Consider the following 23,801-nt stretch of genomic DNA (forward strand, 5'->3'; position numbering starts at 1 on the left):
TTTTTTTAAAAGGCAGCGTTTGTCATCAGTTTGTACTAACATTTCCAATTCAAATTTAGGTTTTTGGGGTTACTTAAAGTTACTTACTTAACTTTTTAATTTTATATTTGTATTTCTTGTCTCCAGTGTTAAAAACTTTGTCCCTAATAACATTAACGTAATTAGCTTTTGCTTTTGGAAACCTAGTCTAGAGCCTGCTTCTTCAACTCTTCTAATGATTTTCCGAAGTAGTTAATATAAACTTTTAAATTCCTTTATCTGTAAACCACTTGGAATGAATTCTTCTGTCTGCAACTGAATCTTGACAGTGTAAACAGTGTAAGCAGGAGGGATGGGGTTATGCATTGCTTGTAAAGTATACATGCAGTCACTCATAGTGAAACTAATTGATGCAGCTGATTCCCCAGTGGGAGAATTGTTGAAGATGTATTAAACAGAGACCTGAGTCACTTGGTCCTTTCTGTCTAGATGCAAATCCCAGTTCTCCAAAATTTGTGCTTCTGTTTTTCAGCAGCAGTCCTTCTGCCTCCTTATTCCTTTCCCCTAAATCACACCCTAGGGAACACATTAGGTTAGGCTCAGAGCAGGTACACAGGCTCTTCTTTAACCATGGACCCTGGTCATTTCAGTGACGTCTCTGAGGGGCTTTCCCATCACGGCATCAGAGTGGGTGAATCAGAAGTCCTGGGAGTGAATGCACATGGGCAAGAAGAACCGGAAAGTTGGAACTAGTTGGTCACTCTAGAGACCTCAAGGACTGCACTGAGTTGGGTCTTGGGATCAGGGACAAGTCACATTAGTAGGACACCCTTGTGATTTTCCATGATATCTTCATCTTTAGAGCTGACCTTTCCAGTTGAATCATCTTGGAGCTGTGTCTTCACCTCAGAGTAGACAATTGAGGCATTCTGGGGTGGAAAGAAGATAGAAGAAGAACTGGAAGGAGAAGGCGTATGGGGCTATAAGCAGTAGTGGGAGAGAAAACAGTCAGAAAATGAAACTCACCTGGTCCTCTAGAGATGTTCTGAAGGTATTTCCTGTGGAAGAAAAGGAAACCACTGAACTATGAGTATTTATTTGGATCCACTCAGAACTCAGTCTTATAGCTTATTTCCCAGAATCTGGGAGTCACTGGGCCTTTTGCATTGATTGTCATGTTTTCTCCTCCCTGACCCCCAACATGTCCTACAACACGTGTGACTTTGTTTTACCATTTCTTAACCCAGCCCTCTGCATGTCCTTGTCAGGCTCCCTTGATCTATAATGTTCTCCCTCAATACCACAGAAAGGAACCTCACTCCCTTCCTTTACCAGATGTTAAGAGATAATTTCTCTCTTAGTTACAATTCTTGCCTCTCTTAACTTCCATCTTACCGACCTTGAAGTCCAACCCCTGCTTGTTCTGCAAGTTCCCACTAGACCTCTTCAAATGTATGCCCTGTGAGAAAAATTCTCTTACATTAGCATGTTCTGGTTATTGATTTTATTGCCAAAGTTTCTTAGAGATGGAGCCATAGTGAGAGAAAAGTTTAGCAGGTGTGATTTGTCACATCCTGCATATTAGAAATTAAGAATCTCAGAGAAGTTAGAATCATGAGAGCTATATATAGTAATTTTATGGAGAGATAGAGCTTGGGAAAAAAGGTACATCCTGGAACTCTCTCTTTTTCATTATATTTTTACCGTAGACCTTTTGGGTTTACAGATCTTTTTAATGACCTGATGGAAGCTATATACTCCCTCCCCAGAACAATAGACATATGCACGGAAATTTGCATACAATTTCAGGGGCTTCATGCAAACACTGAGGCACTGGTGAAGAAATCTTGCTACAGATCATCAACACATAAAGTGCCTAAAATAGAACTCGTCCACCAACAGAGTGCTCAGCTTCAGTGGTGTTTTGACAAATATGTCAAGGACAGAATGTGAAGAGCAGCAACTGATCAAGGTGACTCTATAAGATGTACCCAATTAACCCAATCAAATTGATGGCAGTTCTAATTCTATCATTCAAAATGTCCTGATTAGTGGGGATGGCTGAGAAATCAAAGTAACAGACAAAGCAGGTGTTCAGATGATGCATGTTAGTCAAATATAGCAATAGGCACTTTATGCAGCAAATATTATAGCAAAACAGAAGACTTAGTCTTTTACTGGCTTATGACCTTGTAAAAGTCCTTAACCTCATTTGTAAACCAAGTTCAGGATCAAGTTACAACTGAAATTTCTACTAGGCACAAAAATACTGGAGAGGTGCTACAGGTGGAAAAGGCAGCTTACAAAATACTTGCAAACCATATATCAGATAAGGGTTTCATACGCAAAATATATAAGGAATTCGTACGACTCAATAGCTAAAATAACAACAATAACAATAACCCAATTTTATAATGGGCAAAGGTTCTGAATAGATGTTTCTATAAAGAAGACGTACAAATGGCCAACAGTTATTGAAGAGGTGCTCAACATCAGTAATCACACAAATCAAAACCACAGTGAGATATCACCTCGCACCTGTTAGGATAGCTATCATTAAAAAGACAAAAGATAACAAGTGTTGGCAAGGATGTGGAGAAAAAGAAATTCTGGTACACTTTTGGTGGGAGTGTAAATTGGTACTGCTACTATGGAAAACTGTATGGAGGTTTCTTAAAAATTTAAAAATAAAACTCTCATGTGATCCAGCAATCCCACTTCTGAGTACATATCCAAGGGAATTGAAATCAGGATCTTGAAGAGATCACAGCACTATTCATAATAACCAAGATATGGAAACAACTTAAATGTTTATTGATGGATGAATGCATAAAGGAAGTATGATACACACAGACACACACAGAGACACACAGACACACACACACAACGGAATATTGTTCCACCTTAAAAAAGAAGGAAATCCTGTCTTTCGTGACAACACAGATGGACCTGGAGGACATTATTCTAAGAAAAATAAGCCAGTTACAGAAAGACAAATACTGTCTGTTCTCAAACACATAGAAGCAGAGAGTAGAATGGTGGTTCCAAGGGGCTGAGGGAAAGGAGGCTAGAGGTATTGCTCAAAAGGTACAAAGTTTGAGTTACGAAGGATGAATAAATTCTGGAGATCTACTATACAGCATAGTGCCTACAGCTAACTATATTCTATTGTATACTTAAAGTTTGCTAAGAAGGTAAATCTTATGTTAAGTGTTCTTACCACACATCATCATCATCATCATTATCAAGTGTGTGGAAGGAAACTTTGGAAGATGATGCATATATCTGTGGCCTTAATGGTGGTGATGGTTTCCTTGGTGTTTGTTAATTGATCTCCAAACTCATGAGTTGTATACATTAAATGTGCATAGCTTTTTACATGACAAAAAAAATAGTGAACTACTTATAATATGCTAGAATATGGATGAATTGCAAAACATTATGTTAAGTGAAAGAATCCAGACCTAAAGACTACATTACATAAGATTCCATTTATATGAAATTATAGAAAAGCAAAACTATAGGACAGAAGGCAGATCCGTGGTTGCCAGGGGTGGAGCTGGGGGGAGATTAACTGCAAAGGAGCATGAAAGGATTTTCTGGGCTGTTGGAAATGTTCGACCTGGTGATTGTGGTGGTGGTTCTGTGAGTGGATGCATTTATTAAAATAATTTGAACTGTATGTTTAAATGTAGAGAATTATATTGTATGTCGATTATACCTCAATAAAGCTGATTAAAACAATCAATGAGTGGAATAGAAAACAGAGTGCATCACACTAAGTATTGTCTCCTAAAACTTTAGTTCAGTTATGTGTGTGTTTGTGTGTGTGAGTGTGTGCACATTCACACTGCTTAACAGTACAATTTGCATTTCTTACTGCAGATAACAATAAAAAATATTTCAACACCCTTATCAAGAGCGTTGAGAGTTCTGACTCATGACTGCTGGTGGGATCAGAAGAAAGCTGCTGGGTTAGCAAGGACCTGAAATTCCCAGGTGTCCCCAAGGACAGATGTGGTCCACGTGGGAGACAGAACAAGCAGGAGTATGGTCACTTTGGGTCCTGTTCAGTAGGGCCTCCAGGTACCAAGGGAATCCAGCAGCAGGAAGCTGGATGTGATTGACTGGAGGTGAGGCCAGTGAATGAGTCACACACAACTCCTGGAATTCGAAATGCACCAGCTGTGCCAAAGGAATTTTAGGAAGGAGGGATCCAGCAAGAAACCTCAAGAGACCACACATGTACCTTATACTGGGGAGTGCCTCCTTAACCATCTGCCATCCCAGAGGGGCAGAAGCCAGCTTCCAAAATACCAGCTGGAGTAACTCCTTTCCCACTCATTTCTCCAGGCTAATTAGGGGAAGTCAACCAAAGAAACAGAGAAGCCAACTCTGCCTGGTCCTCCCCCTCATCCCTACCATTGCCAGCTTCCATTCTGAAATTTGCCTGAACTAGGAGAGGGGAAAGTTTTTCTTAACATCTTCAAACTAGGTGTTCTAGTTACTTAATAGAGACTATGACATAAAGTGTCCACCTACTGTCTATTGTCTAAGATAATGTTTTGTAAAGACTTTGGCTGCCAGAATTTTCATCCTGATTGCCAGAGAAGATCTCTCACAGAAGAAAGTTTAAAGAGACAGTGGGAGACAGAAGATTTTTGTAATTAAGTCATGAGTCCTGCTTGTTCAGTACACTGGTTACACAAGGTTGTTATATGGATTAACTAAACATATACATACATATGTATATTTATATATATTATAATGCATATATATCCTTATCACATAATAGGTGCTTTGCAATCATTCATTCATTACTTAAGGGAGATCTTTGTACATACACCTTCATGATTACAGTATCTGTTAGAAGGATGTTCAGTTTTTGTTCTGATCATGAGCAAAGATATGTTATGAAGTTTTCTGTGTTTGTCTTCTCTTTTCAGAATCTAAGCATCACACTGTAGGGATTTTTATCTGCCTTGTTCACTGATTTACTCCCTTTACTTAAAGCAGTACCCATCACATAGGAGGTGCTCAGTAAATATGTGTCGAATGAATGAATATAGTTTGCAGCAAGAATCTCTCCCCAGTGACTTACCTTCTCCTTCTTCCCCAGGCTGAATAATCTGGACCTCAGAATATACCAGGTCTCTTTCTTTGGGGTGCACTGAGAACAAAAAAAGCAACACTTTCTAAGCCTTCCCAGTCAGTGAGGTATGCTGCAGATGCTTCTTCCTAAGCAATTATTTATTGGGAATGTCTGGGTTTGGGATAGTTAGGGAGACCAGGGGCCTTTGCCAGGCCTCAAAACAAAGTATCTCTCCCTGGCTCAGGCTGGGAGCAGTTTCCTACCAGGAAATCCTTACCATTGCCATACAACTGCTGCAGCTCCACTGGAGCAGGGCACATGGGATGGAAGGACACTCCTGGGTCTAGGGTTAGGGGTCTCCTGTGAGGCACAGAAACACATGATCATCCTTGGAACATTATAATATGCACAAGAGTGGGACAGACAGAGACAAAAAGGAATGGGGAGAAGTCAGCAGAACAAGGCCAGAAGAGTCTCTAACATCATAGGAATGATGATCTCATAGATAGAATGGTCACTCTTAGTTGGTTAAAAAAACCCAGCCTCATCATCAGGAGGAAGTGTCCTCAAAGCATTCTACCTGGACAATTCAAGAAGAAATTAGACATAATCCATGCTCCAAGTCCCTGACTATAAGACTGAGGCACTGACACAGACAGAAGAAGACCATATTTTCCAAACCAAATGTAAAAACACAAAATCTGATGAGTATATGAGCACATGTGGGGCAAAAAGAAGATTCCTAGAAGCTGAGCTTCCTCTAGAAAGTCTAGAATTAATAGTCATTTTATACATAGTTATAGTAACACATTGCCTAACTATAGGACTATTTGCACCAGAAATATTCTGTGGCAACCTAGAAAATCTATAACCTTTGGTATCTTCCATTCAGATAAATGGATAAATTTCAAATAAGAAACTGATCTAAATACATGCAAAATCCATTATATAAACTATTAGAAGGATTCTAGGAAGCTGTGATTGTGGCCATTTCAAGGAATGTGAAAATGGGAGTATCTAGACACAGGGACACAGAGAAATCACTTGGCCTAAACTTTCAGCCCCACAGTTCTGCAAATTTTATTCTTGGGAAACCAGAAGGCTGAGGCCTCACCTGGTTGTGTCTCCCAGAGAACCATCTCCTGCAAAATAAAACGAAGGCAGATTTGTGTCAGCAGAGGGAGCTCATTCTCAAATATTTCACACACATGCACTGCCTAAGAGAGGTCATCAGAAAGTTATTTCAAACATGGGCCCAGTCCCATATTCTCATGAAAACGATGTGAAAAAGAACTGAACAAAGCATATAACTTGCTGGGGACAGGGCTACACATTTCTATGTTGAATGTGCAATTACTTGAGACTTGATTAAAGTTCAAGGCTGTGTTGATATACCTCAGGAAATACTAAGTATAGCCAAATTGTCTTTCTTGCAGAGTAGTGAGGAGCTGTAGATGGATTTCCAGGAGCATCTGTGGTTATGCTCAGAGGAACCTCAGGCTCAAGCTCGTTAAGGAGACTCATGGTCAAAGGTCCAAATCTCCCTACATTCAGCCCAGTGCAGGGCACATAGCAGGTGCTCAGAAGGATCTGGTGAGTTGAGTTGAATTGAATTAAATTAAGAGACAGGGATGAAGGATGGGTAATTATACTAGAGCTGAAAAAGTTTCTGTGCCTGTCTTCTACACCAGGTTTCCTGGCATCTGAAACTAGCCTGACCTGGGTTAAAGCAAGAAGCCTTTGGAAGCACATGGCAGATAGTACCAGGGAAAAACTCTCTCCACCAGGTAGAGGGGGAGGCAGCGGTCTGACCTGTGGAGAGCAGAGCCATTGGAGCACAAGGTGCTGGTTTCGGGCTTTGACTCTGGGAAGTCTCTGAGGAAGAAGAAGGATAAAGATTAGCCAGCTCCCATTCTCAGTCATTTCTTCAGAGGGGCTTTCAGTTTATTTTGATTGTCCACTTATAGGGGATGTAGGATGGGCTGAAGCATCTAGCTGACCAGTCTGTTTGGACCAAAGAAACCACCCAAGGAAACCATTTAAAGTTTTTGAAACTTTACATTAAAATGTTTATTTCCTCCCTACCTTTCACTTGAGGCTTAGTAAATTAGAGTAGATACCTATTAAGGAAACTGCCATTTCAAGAAAGAGTATGAGTGTGTCTGTGAGCGCTGGGGTGGGGAGGTGGAGGACGGTGGTGTGGCTGTTACCGAGGTTGGGGTGAGCTGGGATGTCTGAGGCAGGGACAGGGCATGGACTCCAGCAAAAGGTAAGAGAGAACACAAACCTAGTTTCCTCTGGTGCCAGCAGTAAAACAGCAGGGCCACAGCCAGGAGAACGCCGAATGTCCCCCCAGTGGTTCCCGCCGCAACAAGGCCTCTTCTTTTCCCTGGGGTGCCTGGAGGGGAAAAGCCTGTATGAGCCTCCGGGGGAGGGGTCTAGGGCCTGGAGCCCTGGAACCTTTCCTCGGCTTGGCTGGGGTCCTGAGCCCTGGTAGAGGGAAGAATCTAAAAGATGAGGACTCATGGGGGCCTTTGAGGACTAGGCTAGGACTGGTGTGGCACAGGAAGCAGGTTTCTACTTGTGGCCAGCACAGCCGTGAGCCTGTATGTGACAGGAAGTGACTCACTGTGAAGGGGTAGAAGACAAGAGCCTGGGTGGATTGTGGCAAAGGGGAGAAAGCTAGACAGCTCCCTCCACCGACCCCCAGACATCATTTCAGAGATTAATATTTGGGGGAGAATCTACATCTGCCTCTCTATCTCTCTATCTATTCTGTACTTTGGCCTTTTGGAAACTTCCCCTAGACTTCTGGACGGATGTTATGCGACAGCGGCTTGGCAGCACCTAACTTTGGAACAGCAGCCTGCCTGAGAAAGAAAACAAATATCACCACCGATTAGGGCACTAGCTGAACCAGCAGTAACTCTGAGATTGCTCTCCATTAAAAAAATATATTGGGGGCTTCCCTAGTGGCACAGTGGTTGAGAATCTGCCTGCCAATGCAGGGGACACGGGTTCAAGCCCTGGTCTGGGAAGATCCCACATGCCGCGGAGCAACTGGGCCCGTGAGCCACAATTACTGAGCCTGCGCATCTGGAGCCTGTGCTCCGCAACAAGAGAGGCCGCGACAGTGAAAGGCCTGCACACTGCGATGAAGAGTGGCCCCCACTTGCTGCAACTAGAGAAAGCCCTCGCACAGAAACGAAGACCCAACACAGCCAAAAATAAATAAATAAATAAATAAAATTTAAAAATATATATATATATATATTGGGTCACCACAATGAAATGCCACCAGTTTCCTTCCTCATAGAAGCCTGAGTCTTACGTGCTTTGAAGGGGAGGTGGGAAAGAAACTGATGGAAGGAATAAACTAAATTGTTGGGGAATTCTGATTTTTCCATTGGATCCATTCTCCAAGGCAAGGGTGTCCTCTCTCACCACTCCTATTCAACATAGTTCTAGAAGTCCTAACCAGAACAATCAGGCAAGAAAAAAATAATAGAAGGCCTCCAAATTGGAAAGGAAGAAGAAAAATTGTCTCTGTTTGCAGATGACATGATCTTATATAAAGAAAATCCTAAAGACTCCACAAAAAATCTGTTAGAGCTAATAAACAAATTCACTACAGTTGCAGGATACCAAATCAACATACAAAATCAGCTGTGTTTCTATTCATGTAACAATGAATTACCTAAAGAAGAAATAAAGAAAACAATCCCATTTTCAATAACATCAAAAATAATACAATACTTACTAGTAAATTTAACCAAGGAGGTGAAAGATCTGTATATTGAAAACTATAAGATATTGTTGAAAAAAATTGAAGAAGACACAAATATAGAAAGATATCCCATGTTTGTGGATTGGAAGAATTAAAATTGTTAAAATGTCCGTACCATCCAAAGTCATCTACAGATCCACTGCCATCCCTATCAAGATTCCAACGGCAGTTTTTACAGAAATTAAAAAAAAAAATTGTATGGAACCACAAAAGACAACAAATAGCTAAAGCAATCCTGCAACAAAAGAACAAAGTTGGAGGCTTCACACTTCTTGATTTCAAACTATATAACAAAACTAGAGTAACCAAAACAAATTGGTGTTAGCATAAAAACAGATACATAAATCAGTGGAACAGAATCAAGAGTCCAGACATAAACCCATGCATATACCGTCAACTAATAGTGGATAAGAGAGCCAAGAATACTCAGTGGAGAAGATAATCTCTTAATAAATGGTGCTGGGGAAACTTGATATTCACATGCAAAAGAATGAAACTGGACCTCCATCTTATACCACTCACAAAAATTAACTTGAAATGTATTAAAGACTTAAATGGAAGACCTGAAACCATAAAACTCCTAGAAGAAAACATAGGGAAAAAGCTCCTTGACATTAGCCTTGGCAATGACTTTTTGGATACGATACTGTAAGCACAAGCAACAAAAGTGAAAATACACAAATAGTACTACATCAAATTAAAAAGTTTCTGCACAACAAAAGAAATAATCAGCAAAATGAAAAAGCAATCTATAGAATGGGAGAAAATACATGGAAATCATGTATCTGATAAGGGGTTAATATATAATAGTATAAGGAAGTCATACAACTCCATAGCAAAAAAACCCTCAAATAATCCAATTTAAAAATGGACAAAGGATTTGAATAGACATTTTTACAAAGAAGACATGCAAAAGCCAACAGGTTCATGAAAAGGTGTTCAACCTCACTAATCATTGGGGAAATGCAAATTAAAACCACAGTGAGGTAGCACCTCACACCTGTTACAATGGCTTTTTTATAAAGTTTGTTTAGAATCAGAGCGTAAGCAAAAACAGTAAAATTAAATTTCAGCATTTCAGTTTAATAAAGCAGTCTACGTTATGGTGATTCAGCAGAACATAGGAAAGCAAGAAAATGTGTCACACTTACACTAAATTAAGGATGTTGAGTTATATTACTAATGTATGCAATTTTAATTTTGTTTAACACTCTCTGCCAAAATAAACTTTATTCCCTATAACTTAAAAAAAAAAGACTAGAAATAACAAGTGTTGGTAAGGATGTGGAGAGAAAAAAACCCTTGTACACTGTTGGTCAGAATGTAAACCTGTGCAACCACGATGGAAAACAGTATGCAGGATCCTCAAAAATTTTTTAAAAATAGAACTACTATATGATCTAGCAATCCCACTTCTACGTATATATCCAAAGGAAATGGAATTACTGTCTTGAAGAGATATCTGCATCCCCATGTTTACTGCAGCATTATTTACAATAACCAAGACATGTGCAACCTAAGTGTCCATCGATGTATGAATGGACAAAGAAAATCTGGTATATATATATATAATATTCCATCATGATGGAATGTGAATATGATGCAATATTATACAGCCATAAGAAGGAAAATTCTGCCATTTGCAACAACATGAATGAAGCTTGAGGGCATTATGCTAAGTATGACAAGTCAGACAGAGGGAAAGATCTCTGTCTCTTTGAGCTAAAAGATTGTGTCGAGGTTCAGATCTGGGCTGCCAGGTATAAACTTTGTGACCATAGGCAAATTACCAAACCTTTCTGAGTTTCACACTCCTTTTCTGTAGAATGGAGATGATAATATCTTTATTTTCTAGGATTATTACTACGATAAGCAAAAATGATATGTGTAAAACTTATTCATTCAGCAAATATTTACTGAATGCCTAATATGAGCTAATCAGTAGAATAGGCACTTGGGATAAAATATGGTCAAAATAGAGATTTACCTTTATGAGGCTACTATGGGAGGTGTGGAAAGAGACAGAAAAAGACTGCATGGCATGGCAGTTGGTGACACATGCTGTGAGGAAGAATCAAGCAAGACTTGGAGAGGGAGGGCCTTGGTGAAGAGCTGCTATGTTGTATAGGGTGGCTGGGAAGGTCTCATTGAGAAGGTGAGTGAGGTCCTGGAGGAAGTGAGGGGATGAGCATGAAGATATTGGGGAAGAGCAGTGCAAAGGCCCTGAGGTTGGAGTGTGACTGGAAGTTTTGAAGAAGAGACAGGGGGCCATGGTGGCTAGAGTGGAGAAGGTGAGGAGAGAGTGGTGGGCCATCAGGTCAGAATAGTAGGACAGCCAGATCATCAGGACCTGGTGGGACATTGAGAGGACATTGGCTCTCCCTTTGAAGGAGAAGGGAAGCCATGGGAGGATATTGAGCAGAAGAGTAACATGATCTGATTTATGATTTAGAGAGTTCCTTCTGATACTGTGTTGAGAATAGGTTGTGTGGAGCAACAGGTGAAGCAGAAAATCAGAGTGTTATTGCAGTCATCCAGGTGGCTTGGATCAGGTGGTAGCAGTGGAAGTGGTGGGAATTAGTCATATTCTGGTGATACTTTGAATGTAGAGTTATCTGGACTTGCAGGTGTATTAGAGTTGGAGGATCTAGAGAATCCACCTGCCAATGCAGTGGACATGGGTTCGAGCCCTGGTCCAGGAAGATCCCACGTGCCACAGAGCAATCAAGCCCGTGCACCACAACTACTGAGCCTGAGCTCTAGAGCCCACGAACCACAACTACTGAGCCCACGCGCCACAACTACTGAAGCCCTCGCACCTAGATCCCGTGCTCTGCAACAAGAGAAGCCACTGCAATGAGAAGCCCCCACACCGCAACGAAGAGTAGCCCCTGCTCACCACAACTAGAGAAAGCCCGCACGCAGCAACAAAGACCCAACGCAGCCAAAATTAAAATAAATAAATTTATTTAAAAAAAATATGATGGGGATCCAGTAAAAAAAAAAAACAAAAAACCTTAAAAGAGGTATCTGATGAATAGATATAGAAGTACCATTGGAGTGAGGCAAGCCTCAGGGTGATGGGTTTGAGAGAAAATAGAAGTGAAGACAGTGAGTAGAGATAACTCTTTTAAGGGGTTTTACTGTAAAGGAAAGCGGGGAAATCTAGCTTTCCAGTAGTTCCTCCATAACAGCTAGCTTTATTGGATAGCCTGGGATGCAACTGAACCTGGGATAGAGGATGAACTGAAGCCCCATAGAAACCATTTCTTTAGTGCCAGGGGAGCTGAGTGGGAACCTGGCTTGACCTAGTATGACTCCTTGGAGACAGAGGAAGGTAAAGATATAAGCTACGACTGTACTATCGCAAAGGAAGGCTTATCTCCTCTGTGGACATAATGGGGCTCTGTATTCGCTCTTGGTACTTGTAAGTTTCCTGACCTGCATACAAGTTGGTACTGAGACACTCTTAGACCTACAGTAATGGAGTAAAGGGATGTTTTATGTCTTTCGTCCTGTGGAGGATTACCAAAAGGAGAGTACAGTTGACGCTTAGGATGAAGGAGCTATACCCTACCCTAAAACACTGCTGATGACATAAGACTGCTCTTTGAGAGTGACACACAATGGATCAGCATACAGGCGCACAGAATCATCCCCAAGAGATGAAATGGCCCCTGGCCAGCATTACCTCACTGTAGTACCACTTTATAACCTGAATTATTGACATTTAATGGAAAAAAAGTGAACGTCGCAGTGGAAAATGGCAAAATGGAAATAGAAAAACGAGAATCACAAAGATAGTGTTGGTTGTGCCCACCCCTAATTTGAGAAATCTGAGAATAAATAAGGTCAATGGGGGTTAAAACTTACTTCTCACAGAGACGTTCACCGCCTCGCTCTGGATGATGCCGTAGCCGTTGTCAGCTGTGCAGTAGTAGCCCCCTGCGTGGCCCTCCCTGATAACAGGGATCTCCAGCTCTGCTCTCTGGGAACGCTGACTTTTCTGCCCCAGACTCTCCCTCGTGTCCTCTCTGTGCCAGGAGAATGTGGTGTTCCCCGTGCCTTCAGCCACAGAGCAGACAAGGACCAGTATCTCCCCTTCAAGCACTGGGTCCCCCTGGGGCTGGGTCTCCAGGAACACTCCAGACACGGGGATTCCTGTACGAACACAGACAACAGGTGAGGGCATGATGAGAGGAGGACAGGGGTGGGATGTTGGACAGGGTCACTTTTTATGAGACTTTAAGATATACTCTTCTGCAGGTGTTAGCACTGTAGCTCGTAGACTGTGGATTTGGGACCTAGAGTATCATTAAATGTAGTAACCTTTCCATCCTGATGCACAGGCTCCAGGAGAGAAAAATTGGGTCTCCCTGATAAAGCATTTGGGTTTTATGTCATGTCCTAGTTGTCAGTGTGAATTATTTTGACCTGGGATAAGTAATAACAATAGTGGCTATCGTCACACTGACCTAGACCACATCCGTTTCCAGAAGTCCTGCTTTGGTACCTAAGACAAGCTGATATTTATTGTATTTATCTTTGTGTGTATGTATGTCCTTCTCTTCTGCTTTACACATCACACTGTTGTTGTTTCTGGTTAGGGTCCAGCTCTGTGGATATGTGTCTTCTAAATAGTTTGCCCCAAGATCTGACATCCTAGAATCTGTCGATTCAGTAGCAGAGAATTTTGTTTCTTGTTTTCATTTTGTTTTGCCCAACTGTTGTATCTGCCTCCATGAATCACCTCTGTCATGTCAAGGTGCTAGAATTTCAAAGAAAGACTAAGTTTTTAGAGAAATAGAGGTGGAAACGAAATCCTGTGTTTCCTTTATTATCCACCTCACTTCTCAGTCTAAGCCTGGTGCCTCTGTTAGGATGACAGAATCCATCTGCACTGGGCAGTCCCTACCCTCACTGGGCCAGAAGGAGCGGTCAGGGGAGATGCCACAGCCCGGCTCTCCAACACTCACTCTGCACGTCAATCTGAAGCGGGAGGCTGCGTTTGTGGATGCCACTGGTCACGGCCCCACACCAGTATGATCCTGAGTCTTCTCTCCAGATGGCTGTGACCTGGAGTTCCGGGGACACACTCCAGTTTGAGAGGATGACCCCATGGTCTCTGAAGAAGACAAAGCGAAGCCGAACGTCTGGCCGCTCTAGAGGAAGCTGTGTTTTACAGCTCAGGTTTACAGAATTCCCCTCTGTAGGCTGGGAGTCTGTGACTTTCAGCTTTGGACGTGAAAATAGCTCTGATTGGAGAGAAGAGGTGAATCAAGTTCTCAGTATGAGGCAGGCTTGGATTCTCGGTTCTGGAAAACTTCAGACACCCAGCAAGACAAACTTATTGACCCCTCTATCACATTTTTCTTTCCCAGGATTATTTAAGTCAAATTGCTCCACTTTCTCTGCCTCTTAGAGGACATAGGTCTCAAATATTTCCAGAGTTTGTTATGATATCAACTTATATAGGGAATTCCCTGGAGGTCCAGTGGTTAGGACACTGTGATTTCACCGCCGAGGACCCTGGTTCGATCCTGGTCAGGGAACTAAGAAGATCTCACAAGCCGAGCGGCACAGCCAAAAACAACAAAAACCAAAAAACACCACTTACATAGATCCCCGCGGATGTGCCCAATTTACCCTGCCCTGACATTGCTAAGCAAATTTGTATGAAATGAAGTGTTTACCTTGAATTCGAATATTTGTGAGACTTGTTCTCAATACATGCTTGTTTTCCAAGGATCCAATGCATTGGTAACAGCCACTGTTGTTTAATCTTGCTTGTGATATCAGAAGATCCAAGCTTTTATTAGAATCAGAAATAACTTTTCTATTCCAAAAGTACCTCACAGCAGTCAGTTTCTCTTTCCCCCTTTTCCGGCATCTCAGAACCAACTCGTCACCTTCAAACACAGAATGTGGGGCCTGGAGGATGAAGGATGCTGGAAACCACACACAGATAAGACATTGTCATTGAGGCACTCCTTCCTCTGTGCATTCTGAATTACAGAGATTTTTTTTCTTCCCCAGGATTTAGTCTCCTGACTCAAGTTCACTCATTTCCTTCCAAATCAGTTGACCTGCTTCAGATACAATTCCTAAATAAATCCTAAACACATCTATTTAACCATTCAGGGACAGATTCAAAAATATAAGGATTCTAATGTGGAGAGGAAAAGCTGAGAGGAGGTGTGACCGAAATCTCTGATGTCATTGATTACAGAGAAGATCAACACCAACTTGCTCACCAAATAACAGAACAAGAGTCATCAAAGACGTAGTTCTTGGAGAAATACACTAGGAATTGTTACAGCGCATTGGAGTGCGCTCTGCAGAGGGCTTATGGTCACAGATACAAATTCAGGGTCAAGGGACAGTGAATGTGGTCCACTCATGAAACTGTCATGCTCTTCAGATTCTGATTAGAGACTATTTCCATCCTTTCTCTCTGAGATGATGCAGTGAATGCCTGCTCCTGTAGACCAATGCCTGAGGAGTGATCTAAATTTTCTGAAATAGAGAAGGGACAGATCCTAAGACAGGTGAAGACCCAAGCCCTGAGGCTGGAGATTTCCCACCTCTGAATTCTTATTTTATGGAGCTTTTCACTTTCTATTTTGTGCTTAGTGCCTTCATGTATACATAAATTCTCCCCAAGGAGGCTGTAAAGCCCTTGAAGGCAGGACCTAAGACAGCTTCACTTTTGAATCCCCTAAAACTAAAACTTCTTTCTTTAATTATGTGTGTAAGAATGTCTGTTGATTAATATTAGACATTTAAACTCTAATGTCAATAGTAGTTTGAAAAACACTTATAGACAGTGAGAGAGGACATGAACCTGAAAGATCAAAGTTAGAGTAGAATGAAGGGCCTCAGTTCTTGGACAATCCAGGGAGCTAAGATGTACTGCAACCACTTCCAATGTTTTAACTAATTCACCTTCTTTCTCACCTGTAGAAAAGAGCAAGTGTACAGGTCTACTCGGGAGTGAGCCTGGGGCCTGGCAACCGTACTGTCCAGAATCACGAACCTCGAGGGTGTTTCCTGGGGTTTCACTTGGATGTTGTTTCCCAGAGTACCAACGGTACCATTTTATTTTCTCTGGTGCATAGAAGTGAAATCCGTTGCAAGTCAGATTCACTCTCTCTCCATGGAAGACAGTGGTCCACGGAGGCTGGAGGGAAATCATGGATCTGGGCACAGTAGCTGGGGAGAAGAGAAATGAGTCTGAGGTGGAGGTGTCTGCAGTCCCCACTGCAGTGGTTTGTGTGGAATGGACTGAAGCACCTAGCTTGGGAGAGTCTCTGAAAGGCCCCCTGGGGAGGCTGCTGCTTCCCCAGGTTTCAAGTTTTCCAGCTGTGTTCACCTTGCCCAGGAGTGCAGCAACTGCTCTGTGATCTACGGGAACACACTAACCTTTCGGAGGGCAACCCCAGCAGGACCTACTCACCACAGAAGATCAGTGATGGGAGGCTCGCAAACCCCCTTACCTTTTCCAACAGGCCAGGTCCTCAAGTAGATTCCTCCTGAACTCCCTCCCACCCGGGGTTCTTCATGTTACACACACCTCTCTAGGATGAGCATTTGTGTGGCGTGGCCATATGGTGGGGTGAGGGATTGTAGAGGGAGGGAGTATAGGAATTTGGGGTCAATTACGCAGTTATGGAAAAGGGTCCATAGTATTTTTTTCCAACAAGAAGTAGGTAGGGGAGGGGTGAGCAGGCTGTTGTCTGAAGTGAAAATTATATTGAAATAACTACAAAGAGTATAAGTGCTGGGAACTAGGTGCTTCTAACTCCCCACACCACAAAGATACTCTTTCATGAAAATAAAATGTGGACACTGCATAAAATCAGGCCTTAAGATCTTTGAATTATTGATGGACAGAAGCTGGAGAATGTAAGGGTAAATATCAATACAAATTAAGGATAAGAGGTTTAATTCTCCCTGTTGAAAATAAGGGAAACAACTTCTCCCTCTCTTTTTTTCTTTCAGAATTTCTTTCAAATGTACGTGAATCTTTACAATGGCTAAAAAGCCTCTTGCCAGTCTCATAACTCAGGAACATCTTTCTCAAGAAGGAGCCATCTTTTTGAAATGCAGACATCTAGGGGGGTAGCTCCCCTGGATCCTGTCTCCCCATTCCTGCGGAAGGGTAAGCATTTACCTTTGGTAGGTACCTTGTTGCAGTATGCAAGACTACCTCCAGTCCTAAAGATATGAGATGTTTATTCCTCCTCTGGATAAAAACCAATAACCATGATAATTTTAGGATAAACTATGTGTGACAAAAGGTGCTGTCAAGTCCTCCTACTTGAGAACTAGTTACTGTTTAATCTTGAAAACATGTATGTAATGGGCTGAATCCCCTTGGCAATATAAGAGTGGGAGATCCTTTTCTGCCTTTGCAGTCTCTTGGTGGATCGCCTGTGATGGGCATGCTTATTATTAAGTGTATGGTTTAATGCTTATTCAATACTAAAAGTGTTTGCTTTCTTTATTACCTTTGTGGAGAGGATTTCTCGGTTGGGAGATTTTGTTTTTAACTTTATTTCCTGCAGCCGTTACTGTGGCTCTTTCTTATCTGAGTGTTTATTTCCTAAGTTTTGTAGCTTCAAGGTGTGAGAGTTAGTAACTGAAGGGTGAATCCACCACTGTGGCATAAAAATTATTTTGAGCTGAAGGCATTTGAGAATAGATTTTATTTTTTTAATTCTGAATTCCCTTATCTGCCTAAAAGCAAAGCCTCTGAAGAGTTCAATTGTCATAAATCACCTCTCCAGGAGCAAATAAATGATCAGCTCTTATCACCAGACACTGGAAGTTGGCACCACACCTAAAGCAGAAGTTGTCACAAAACTAGCATAGCTCCCATCTATGCTCTTAAGGGCCAATTTATCTTTCCTAAAAATCATGTGTTTTCCAGTAAGTGGCCTTCTCACCTGCCCCTTTCCCTATCCAGATGTTATATAAGTCTCAAATTCTAACTGCCTCCTTAGTTTATATTTTTCTGTGTATTCCCGTTAAGTTTTGAATAAAAAATTTGTCTTTTCTGTTGCTAGTTTTGCCTTTTGTCAGTTTAATTTGCAGGCCCTCATTAGAAAACTTAAGAGGATAGAAAAAAAATTTTTCTTCCTTGACATAATAAATGTAATCACAGACCAAATTATTCACTATTGGAAACACCCACTCAAACATTCTTACCCCTTTAACACTACTATTTTCTAGCCTGCACAAAGATCAATGCTTTGATAGGCTAATCCTTCATTGTGTACACAATGAAAATTGATTGTAAAGTGATACTTCAGATTCTGCCAAAGATGCAGTAATTCATGAAGGTGGTAAAAGTGTTGTGGGACCACTGCTCTGATGGCTCCCAAAGTCACTGACAAGTGTAGTAAAGCAAGATCTGTTAACAGTTGAAGAGGAGCAAACAATGATAGGGAAAATGTTTGTTTGGCTCCTGAAAGTTAGTCCCAATGCCCTTCTATTGAGCCTGTTGCCCACCAGTGGGTATGAAAAACTGAAGTACTAACTTGCCCAGCCATGTGACACAGTTCTGAGTAAGGAGATGTCAGAGGAATAAAGCTAGGAGTGAACTAAGGAGTGAGGATTCTGGGGGAAGATTTTTCCTTTATGATGAAAGGAGAGAAGCATAGCAGGGGAGCTCTTTTGCAGTTTTAGTTTCCTACAGCTATCACATACAAAAAAACAAAACAAAAAAAAAAGAACACAAAAAACAACATTTGATTCATGCTTTGTTCTACAAATTGCCTTGGTAATCTAAATTCTGTGATGCAGGAAATAAAACACATTATTTCCATTTGTATTGTCTTTTTTCCAAAAATAAAATCTCACTGTTGGGGATACGCAGTTTACCATAAAATCATTAGTGGAATCAATTAAGTGTGTTTTTATCTTAGTACTTTTTATACTCAGGTAAGGAGGACTGTCTGTATTCAAGGGTGTACAAGCAATTGTTTTTTTTAAAGCTTGAGACTTTAAATATTCTCACCTTTTTCTGTAAGAACTGCTCCAAATACGCCTTAGAATTGTACCCAAATGTAATGGAAATACTCTGTTTGGGGGCAAAAACTGTAGAGTAACCTGAACACTTGTTTTAAATAAAGAAATTAAATGTTCTGTTTGGTTATAGAAACATTCATGTGTCTCTGCAGACTTTTTTTCCTTTCTCTTTCTCTAGAGGTTTATACAGATATACTACATCCCAGTGAGTATGGGGTTGTGTTTCTCTTGAAGAGAATAGAAATCTGCACTGTCTATGTTCCTGGGAAGCACCTGGGGTTAGGGAAATGGAGACTGGGCAGTAAGTCTTGTACTGGAGGGAAGGGAGAACTTCTTTGGTGTATGCAGCTTTATTCCTCGCTGGTCCAAGTAAGTTGCCCCTGCTATGTGCAGGTGGCCCGGTGGTCAGGGGCAGACACATCTTGCCGGCATCTTTATGAGGTTGGGACTGAGTCAATGGGTTCTGAGATTAGCCACATCTACTAGCTGACACTCTCTGTATTTTATTTCTCCATCCTAGAATGTTTAACAAAACCTAGTCAAGTTAAGATCTCCTCCCAGTTAGGCAGAGATTTGTGGGAAATGGGCTGTAGCCACAGCACTGATGGGGAGAATCACAGGCCCAGAAGCTACAGGAGACGGTGTGCATCAAGGGGCAGTGGCTCCCACTGGCTGGAGCTGGCTGACCAAAAGCAGCTCCCTGGATGGCGGGGGGGGGGGGGGGGGGGGAAGTGGGCTGGACAAATCCGCAGGGATTGCCAAAACTCGTGGAGACAGCTCCCAATACAAGGCTGGACTTTCTGCTGACCAGTAGGATGGGGGCTCAAAGTTATCATGATCTGAGCTTATTAATAGAGAAATGTCTACACAGAATGCTGACGTTTGGGATGAGTTGGTTGCACGTGGCTCTGTCAAGCTGGGGGAGACGTGGGGAAGCCGGCAAGTTGGTTGAACCTCAGCCTCCCCCAATGAGGTAATGGCTTATTTCTATCCTTCCCCTCTCAGGATTCTATGCATTCTGTCAAGTTGGCTAGAATCCCACATCAGGTGGGGACACCCCCTTTCCTTGAATTCTGTGACATATATCCCAGCCCTGCCTCCAAGATCATCCAGCACGATGCCAGGTTTCATCCAGGAGTGTGACTCCCAAACTCTTAGGGTCAGAGTCCTAAGACGTGTTTTCACCTGCCCGTAGTCCTCAAGAAAATGATGCGGGCACAACAAGCCCTCTTTTTTACAAGTATTTGAGATACAGGATGGTTATTAGGATATCCAGAAACATAAAAGAGAAAGGGAAAGAAAAGAGGGACTTACCAAGTGGTCCACTGACTGGAGCTGCTGCAAGAGAGTCAAGAGCCAGGCATCAGCACAAGGCAAACCACAAGTCCCAAACCATTCTACCGTAAGAGTCCACCCGCCCATTTTCGACTTCCTGCCAAACGGAGGAGAAACATGCCCAGTTCCACCCACCCTGGAGAAACAAGGTAACGCCACGGCCAAAAGCTCAGGCTGCAGACTCAGGCAGAAACAGGTTTGAATTTTAGCTGTGTGGCCCTGGGCAAACTACACAAAACCTCCAAGGCTCAGTTTTCTCATCTGTAAGATGGGGGCCATGAAACTGACCTCATGGCCGTATTTTAATGAGTTAAATTAGTAAGTCGTCAATTAAGCGTTGCTGTAATTATTTTTTTGACATGACTGTGGCTGCTGCTGAGGCTTGGCTTCACTATCTTCTTGCCTGGAGTGTTATTCTCCTCCTTCATTATGAAGCAAAAGCAAGTTACACCCATGTATCAAAACCCAGATGAAATCCCACCTCCTCCATGAAGCCCTCTGAGATACCTCTAGGCTGCAGCACCTCACTTTTCTATTGATTCAGAACCCCTCCCATTCCAGCTCAGTTGAAACTCATAACTGGACATGCAGTACGGGGCAGTGGTTAAAAGCACAGCTCCAGTGACAGATTACGGGTTTGAATCCTGACTCTGCCACTTTACTACTGCATGAAACTTAAGGCAAAAGACCATCTCTATGCCTTAGATTCCTTATCTGTAAAAGAGGATTTATAGAAGTTCCAGCTCATCGATTGTTAGAGGATTGGATACATTAATACAATGGGATATTCTTAGAAGACTGTCTGACATAGGGCTCAGCAAGAATTAATTCTTATCAGCAAGAATTAATTATCATTATCCTATGATCCATTGTGTAATATTTTTCTTGTATTGCCAAGTCAAATGCTCTTTCATTTGTCCTTTGATTTCCTTATCAGAATGTCAGTTCTTGAGGGCAGAGGCCGTGTCCTCCGTGTCCCTGCATCCTCTCTGCATTGTCCAGCACCATGCTATGCCCCATATAGCCATTCATTCACTGTTTACTGAGTTCCCCTAATGTGCCAGTCACACTAATAACTCTTCCTTTCTTAATTGGAGTCTGGAGATATAGCTGAGAACAAGGCAAACACATTTAACAAAATTCAGTGTACAAATGACTTTATTTTTTTAATTCCCTAAGCTTGAGCTACTAGAAAATCAGTGTCTCATTTGGACAAATGTTGGCAAGCAGGGAAGAAAAATCAAAGGGAAATTGTCTTAGTTCTCCTCTTCTCAGGCTCTTTGCAAACATCAGAGCAGGTTTGATCTTAGAATACAAGAAAGAAATAACTATTCTCAGCAGAAAATCATTCTACATCAGCTCACGGTCAGAACATGGTCCTTTCACAAGGGACTCAGTTCATCTTTCACTCTTGGTTTTCATGATCTGTGATTAGAAAGGTAACCAAATTTAATTGTAGTTTTCTGCATGGAAAAATAAGCCCACTTTTGGGGGGGGGGGGTAAGAGGAATTTTTCATAGGCAATTAAAAGCAAACAAGGAACACATTATTAGAAATATTTTTTTTCCCTCTCATTCCATTATATCAATATCTTTCCCCTTTGTTCATTTTCTGCTGTTCTAAATGGGAGTAAAATCCATTTTTTCAGCAGCACAGAGGAGAGGTCTTTTGCCTGTGGAGAGGCTCAGTTTTCCCAGCAAACAGAGGCCTCCCCCCACTACTTACCGAGGACCAGCAAGGATGCCCACAGTAGCATGGAAGTCTGCTCTGGGATCTTGAAGAGCATCTCATAGGAGACAGGCCAGTTCCCAGTGCTGGAGAGTGAGTTCAGCAAGTTGTTCCTCTGAGTATAGCTGGTTGAGTTAATGAAGTTAATGAAGTGAAAGGGGGAAGTAGGGGAATCTTTCTTAAAATACCGAACAGTTACGTTACCTGGTGTAAGAAAATCTCAATGACGGAAGTCAACATTTGATAAAAAAATATTTAAGTACTGCTCTGATATATTGGTCTGAATAGCTCCTCAAGGCTTTAGTTGTCTCATTTTCAGAAAGCTCCAGTCTCTGCCTTCCAAGGAAACTGCAACTTATTCTCTCTGCTACCAGATATCAGGTTAAGACTGCAGTTCTGTTGAGATTCACATAATCCAAGGATGTGTCTAAATCACTCCTGAGCTGGAAAACTTCTCATTCAATACAGAAATGCCCTTCTCTGACCCCTGACAGACTCTGCTGGACCACCTCCAGATGACCATCTGTATATGATGAAGTATCTGAATCATAAGACAACTTGCACCTTGTCTGACATATATGAAAATATCCTGACTCATTTGTCTCAGAGGAAGCCGCAAACTTTGATCTGAGTAGGCAGCAACGAATAAATTGTAGTCCCATCACGTTCTTCCTGGAGAATGGACTGTGAAATTTTTAACTTAAGGTCTTAGAACCCAAAATTTGCTACAGGAATGTCTCAACAAATACATATTGATTATATAACTGTATGTTAGGCATGGTGCCAGGTGATGGGAACACAGTGGTAAGCAAGACTCTATAAGCTTTCATTCCAGTGGGGAAACAGAAGAGCCAACAGGGAGTTAAATACAGAGGGAAAAGTGCTCCTAGAGTTCAGTAGGAGGGAAATCTGACCCAGTTCTGGGGAATCAGGAGAGGCTTCCCTGTGGAAGAGACACCCAAGTTGACTGAGAGATGAGCAAGGACAAAGGTGAATGCAGAAACATCACTGTCATCATCATACTCATGATATCTGTGAATAAATGACCCTTGGCCTTCCTAGGAGGGGAAGATAACAGACATAGGATGAATTATGTGGAATGGTCTGTATTCTTCTCTTACAGCAACATTTTTTTATGTATCTATAATAGTTTCTTTCTCTAATTAGGGGTTTGTATTGAACATCAATTCCAGGCAATGTCCATGAACTTAGAAGTATCAGAAAATAAATAAAATGCATCTCCTTTAAAGACTTTGTAAAATGTGGTAAGGGCCAAAGTAGACATAGACATGAGGCACAATGGGAACATAAAGAGTGTCAAGGTGGCACTTATGTCCTTTGTCACCTAGCCCTGGGACCTTTCTATCATCTTTCAGCTCCGGAGGGGTGAGACATGATGAACCTGGATTCATATCTTGGCCCCAACTTTTATTAGTTGTGTGACTTTGTTCAAGTACTTAGCCTCTTTAGGCCTCAACTTCAACACTGGTATAAAGAAGATAAAAATAATATCCACTAGGGCTTCCCTGGTGGCGCAGTGGTTGAGAGTCTGCCTGCCGATGCAGGGGACATGGGTTCGAGCCCTGGTCTGGGAGGATCCCACGTGCCGCGGAGCAGCTAGGCCCGTGAGCCACAATTACTGAGCCTGCGTGTCTGGAGCCTGTGCTCCGCAGCAAGAGAGGCCGCGATAGTGAGAGGCCCGCGCACTGCGACGAAGAGCGGCCCCCGCTTGCCGCAACTAGAGAAAGCCCTCGTGCAGAAACGAAGACCCAACACAGCCAAAAAAAATAAATAAATAAAAATAAATAAATAATAAAAATAAGTAAATTTAAAAAAAAATATCCACTT

The 23,801-nt window shown here is 42.0% G+C and overlaps 1 protein-coding gene across 1 annotated transcript; it reads right to left on the reverse strand.

The window, feature by feature from the left end:
• Positions 1–791: 791 nt before the first annotated feature.
• FCRL4 (Fc receptor like 4) lies at positions 792–22,011 on the reverse strand. Its single transcript, XM_059902446.1, has 12 exons — positions 21,951–22,011; positions 20,205–20,228; positions 15,816–16,070; positions 14,552–14,806; positions 13,835–14,113; positions 12,732–13,019; positions 7,359–7,469; positions 6,186–6,213; positions 5,349–5,431; positions 5,081–5,149; positions 1,006–1,037; positions 792–908 (listed from the first exon to the last, which is right to left on the reverse strand). Exons 1-12 carry the CDS (start codon positions 22,009–22,011, stop codon positions 792–794), a joined length of 1,602 nt encoding a protein of 533 aa, XP_059758429.1.
• Between the last annotated feature and the right edge of the window lie 1,790 nt (positions 22,012–23,801).

This window comes from Balaenoptera ricei, chromosome 1 (genome assembly GCF_028023285.1).
Source record: "Balaenoptera ricei isolate mBalRic1 chromosome 1, mBalRic1.hap2, whole genome shotgun sequence".
NCBI lineage: Eukaryota > Metazoa > Chordata > Mammalia > Artiodactyla > Balaenopteridae > Balaenoptera > Balaenoptera ricei.

What these genes read in the sequence shown, in the direction of transcription:
- FCRL4 (XM_059902446.1), bottom strand. Translation starts at nt 22,011, where the DNA reads ATGCTCTTCAAGATCCCAGAGCAGACTTCCATGCTACTGTGGGCATCC. An exon ending in GCTTCAGATTGACGTGCAGA is followed by an intron (nt 13,020 to 13,834) that starts GTGAGTGTTGGA and finishes GTGTTCGTACAG; the next exon opens with GAATCCCCGTGTCTGGAGTG. An exon ending in CTGGCACCAGAGGAAACTAG is followed by an intron (nt 6,214 to 7,358) that starts GTTTGTGTTCTC and finishes TTTATTTTGCAG; the next exon opens with GAGATGGTTCTCTGGGAGAC.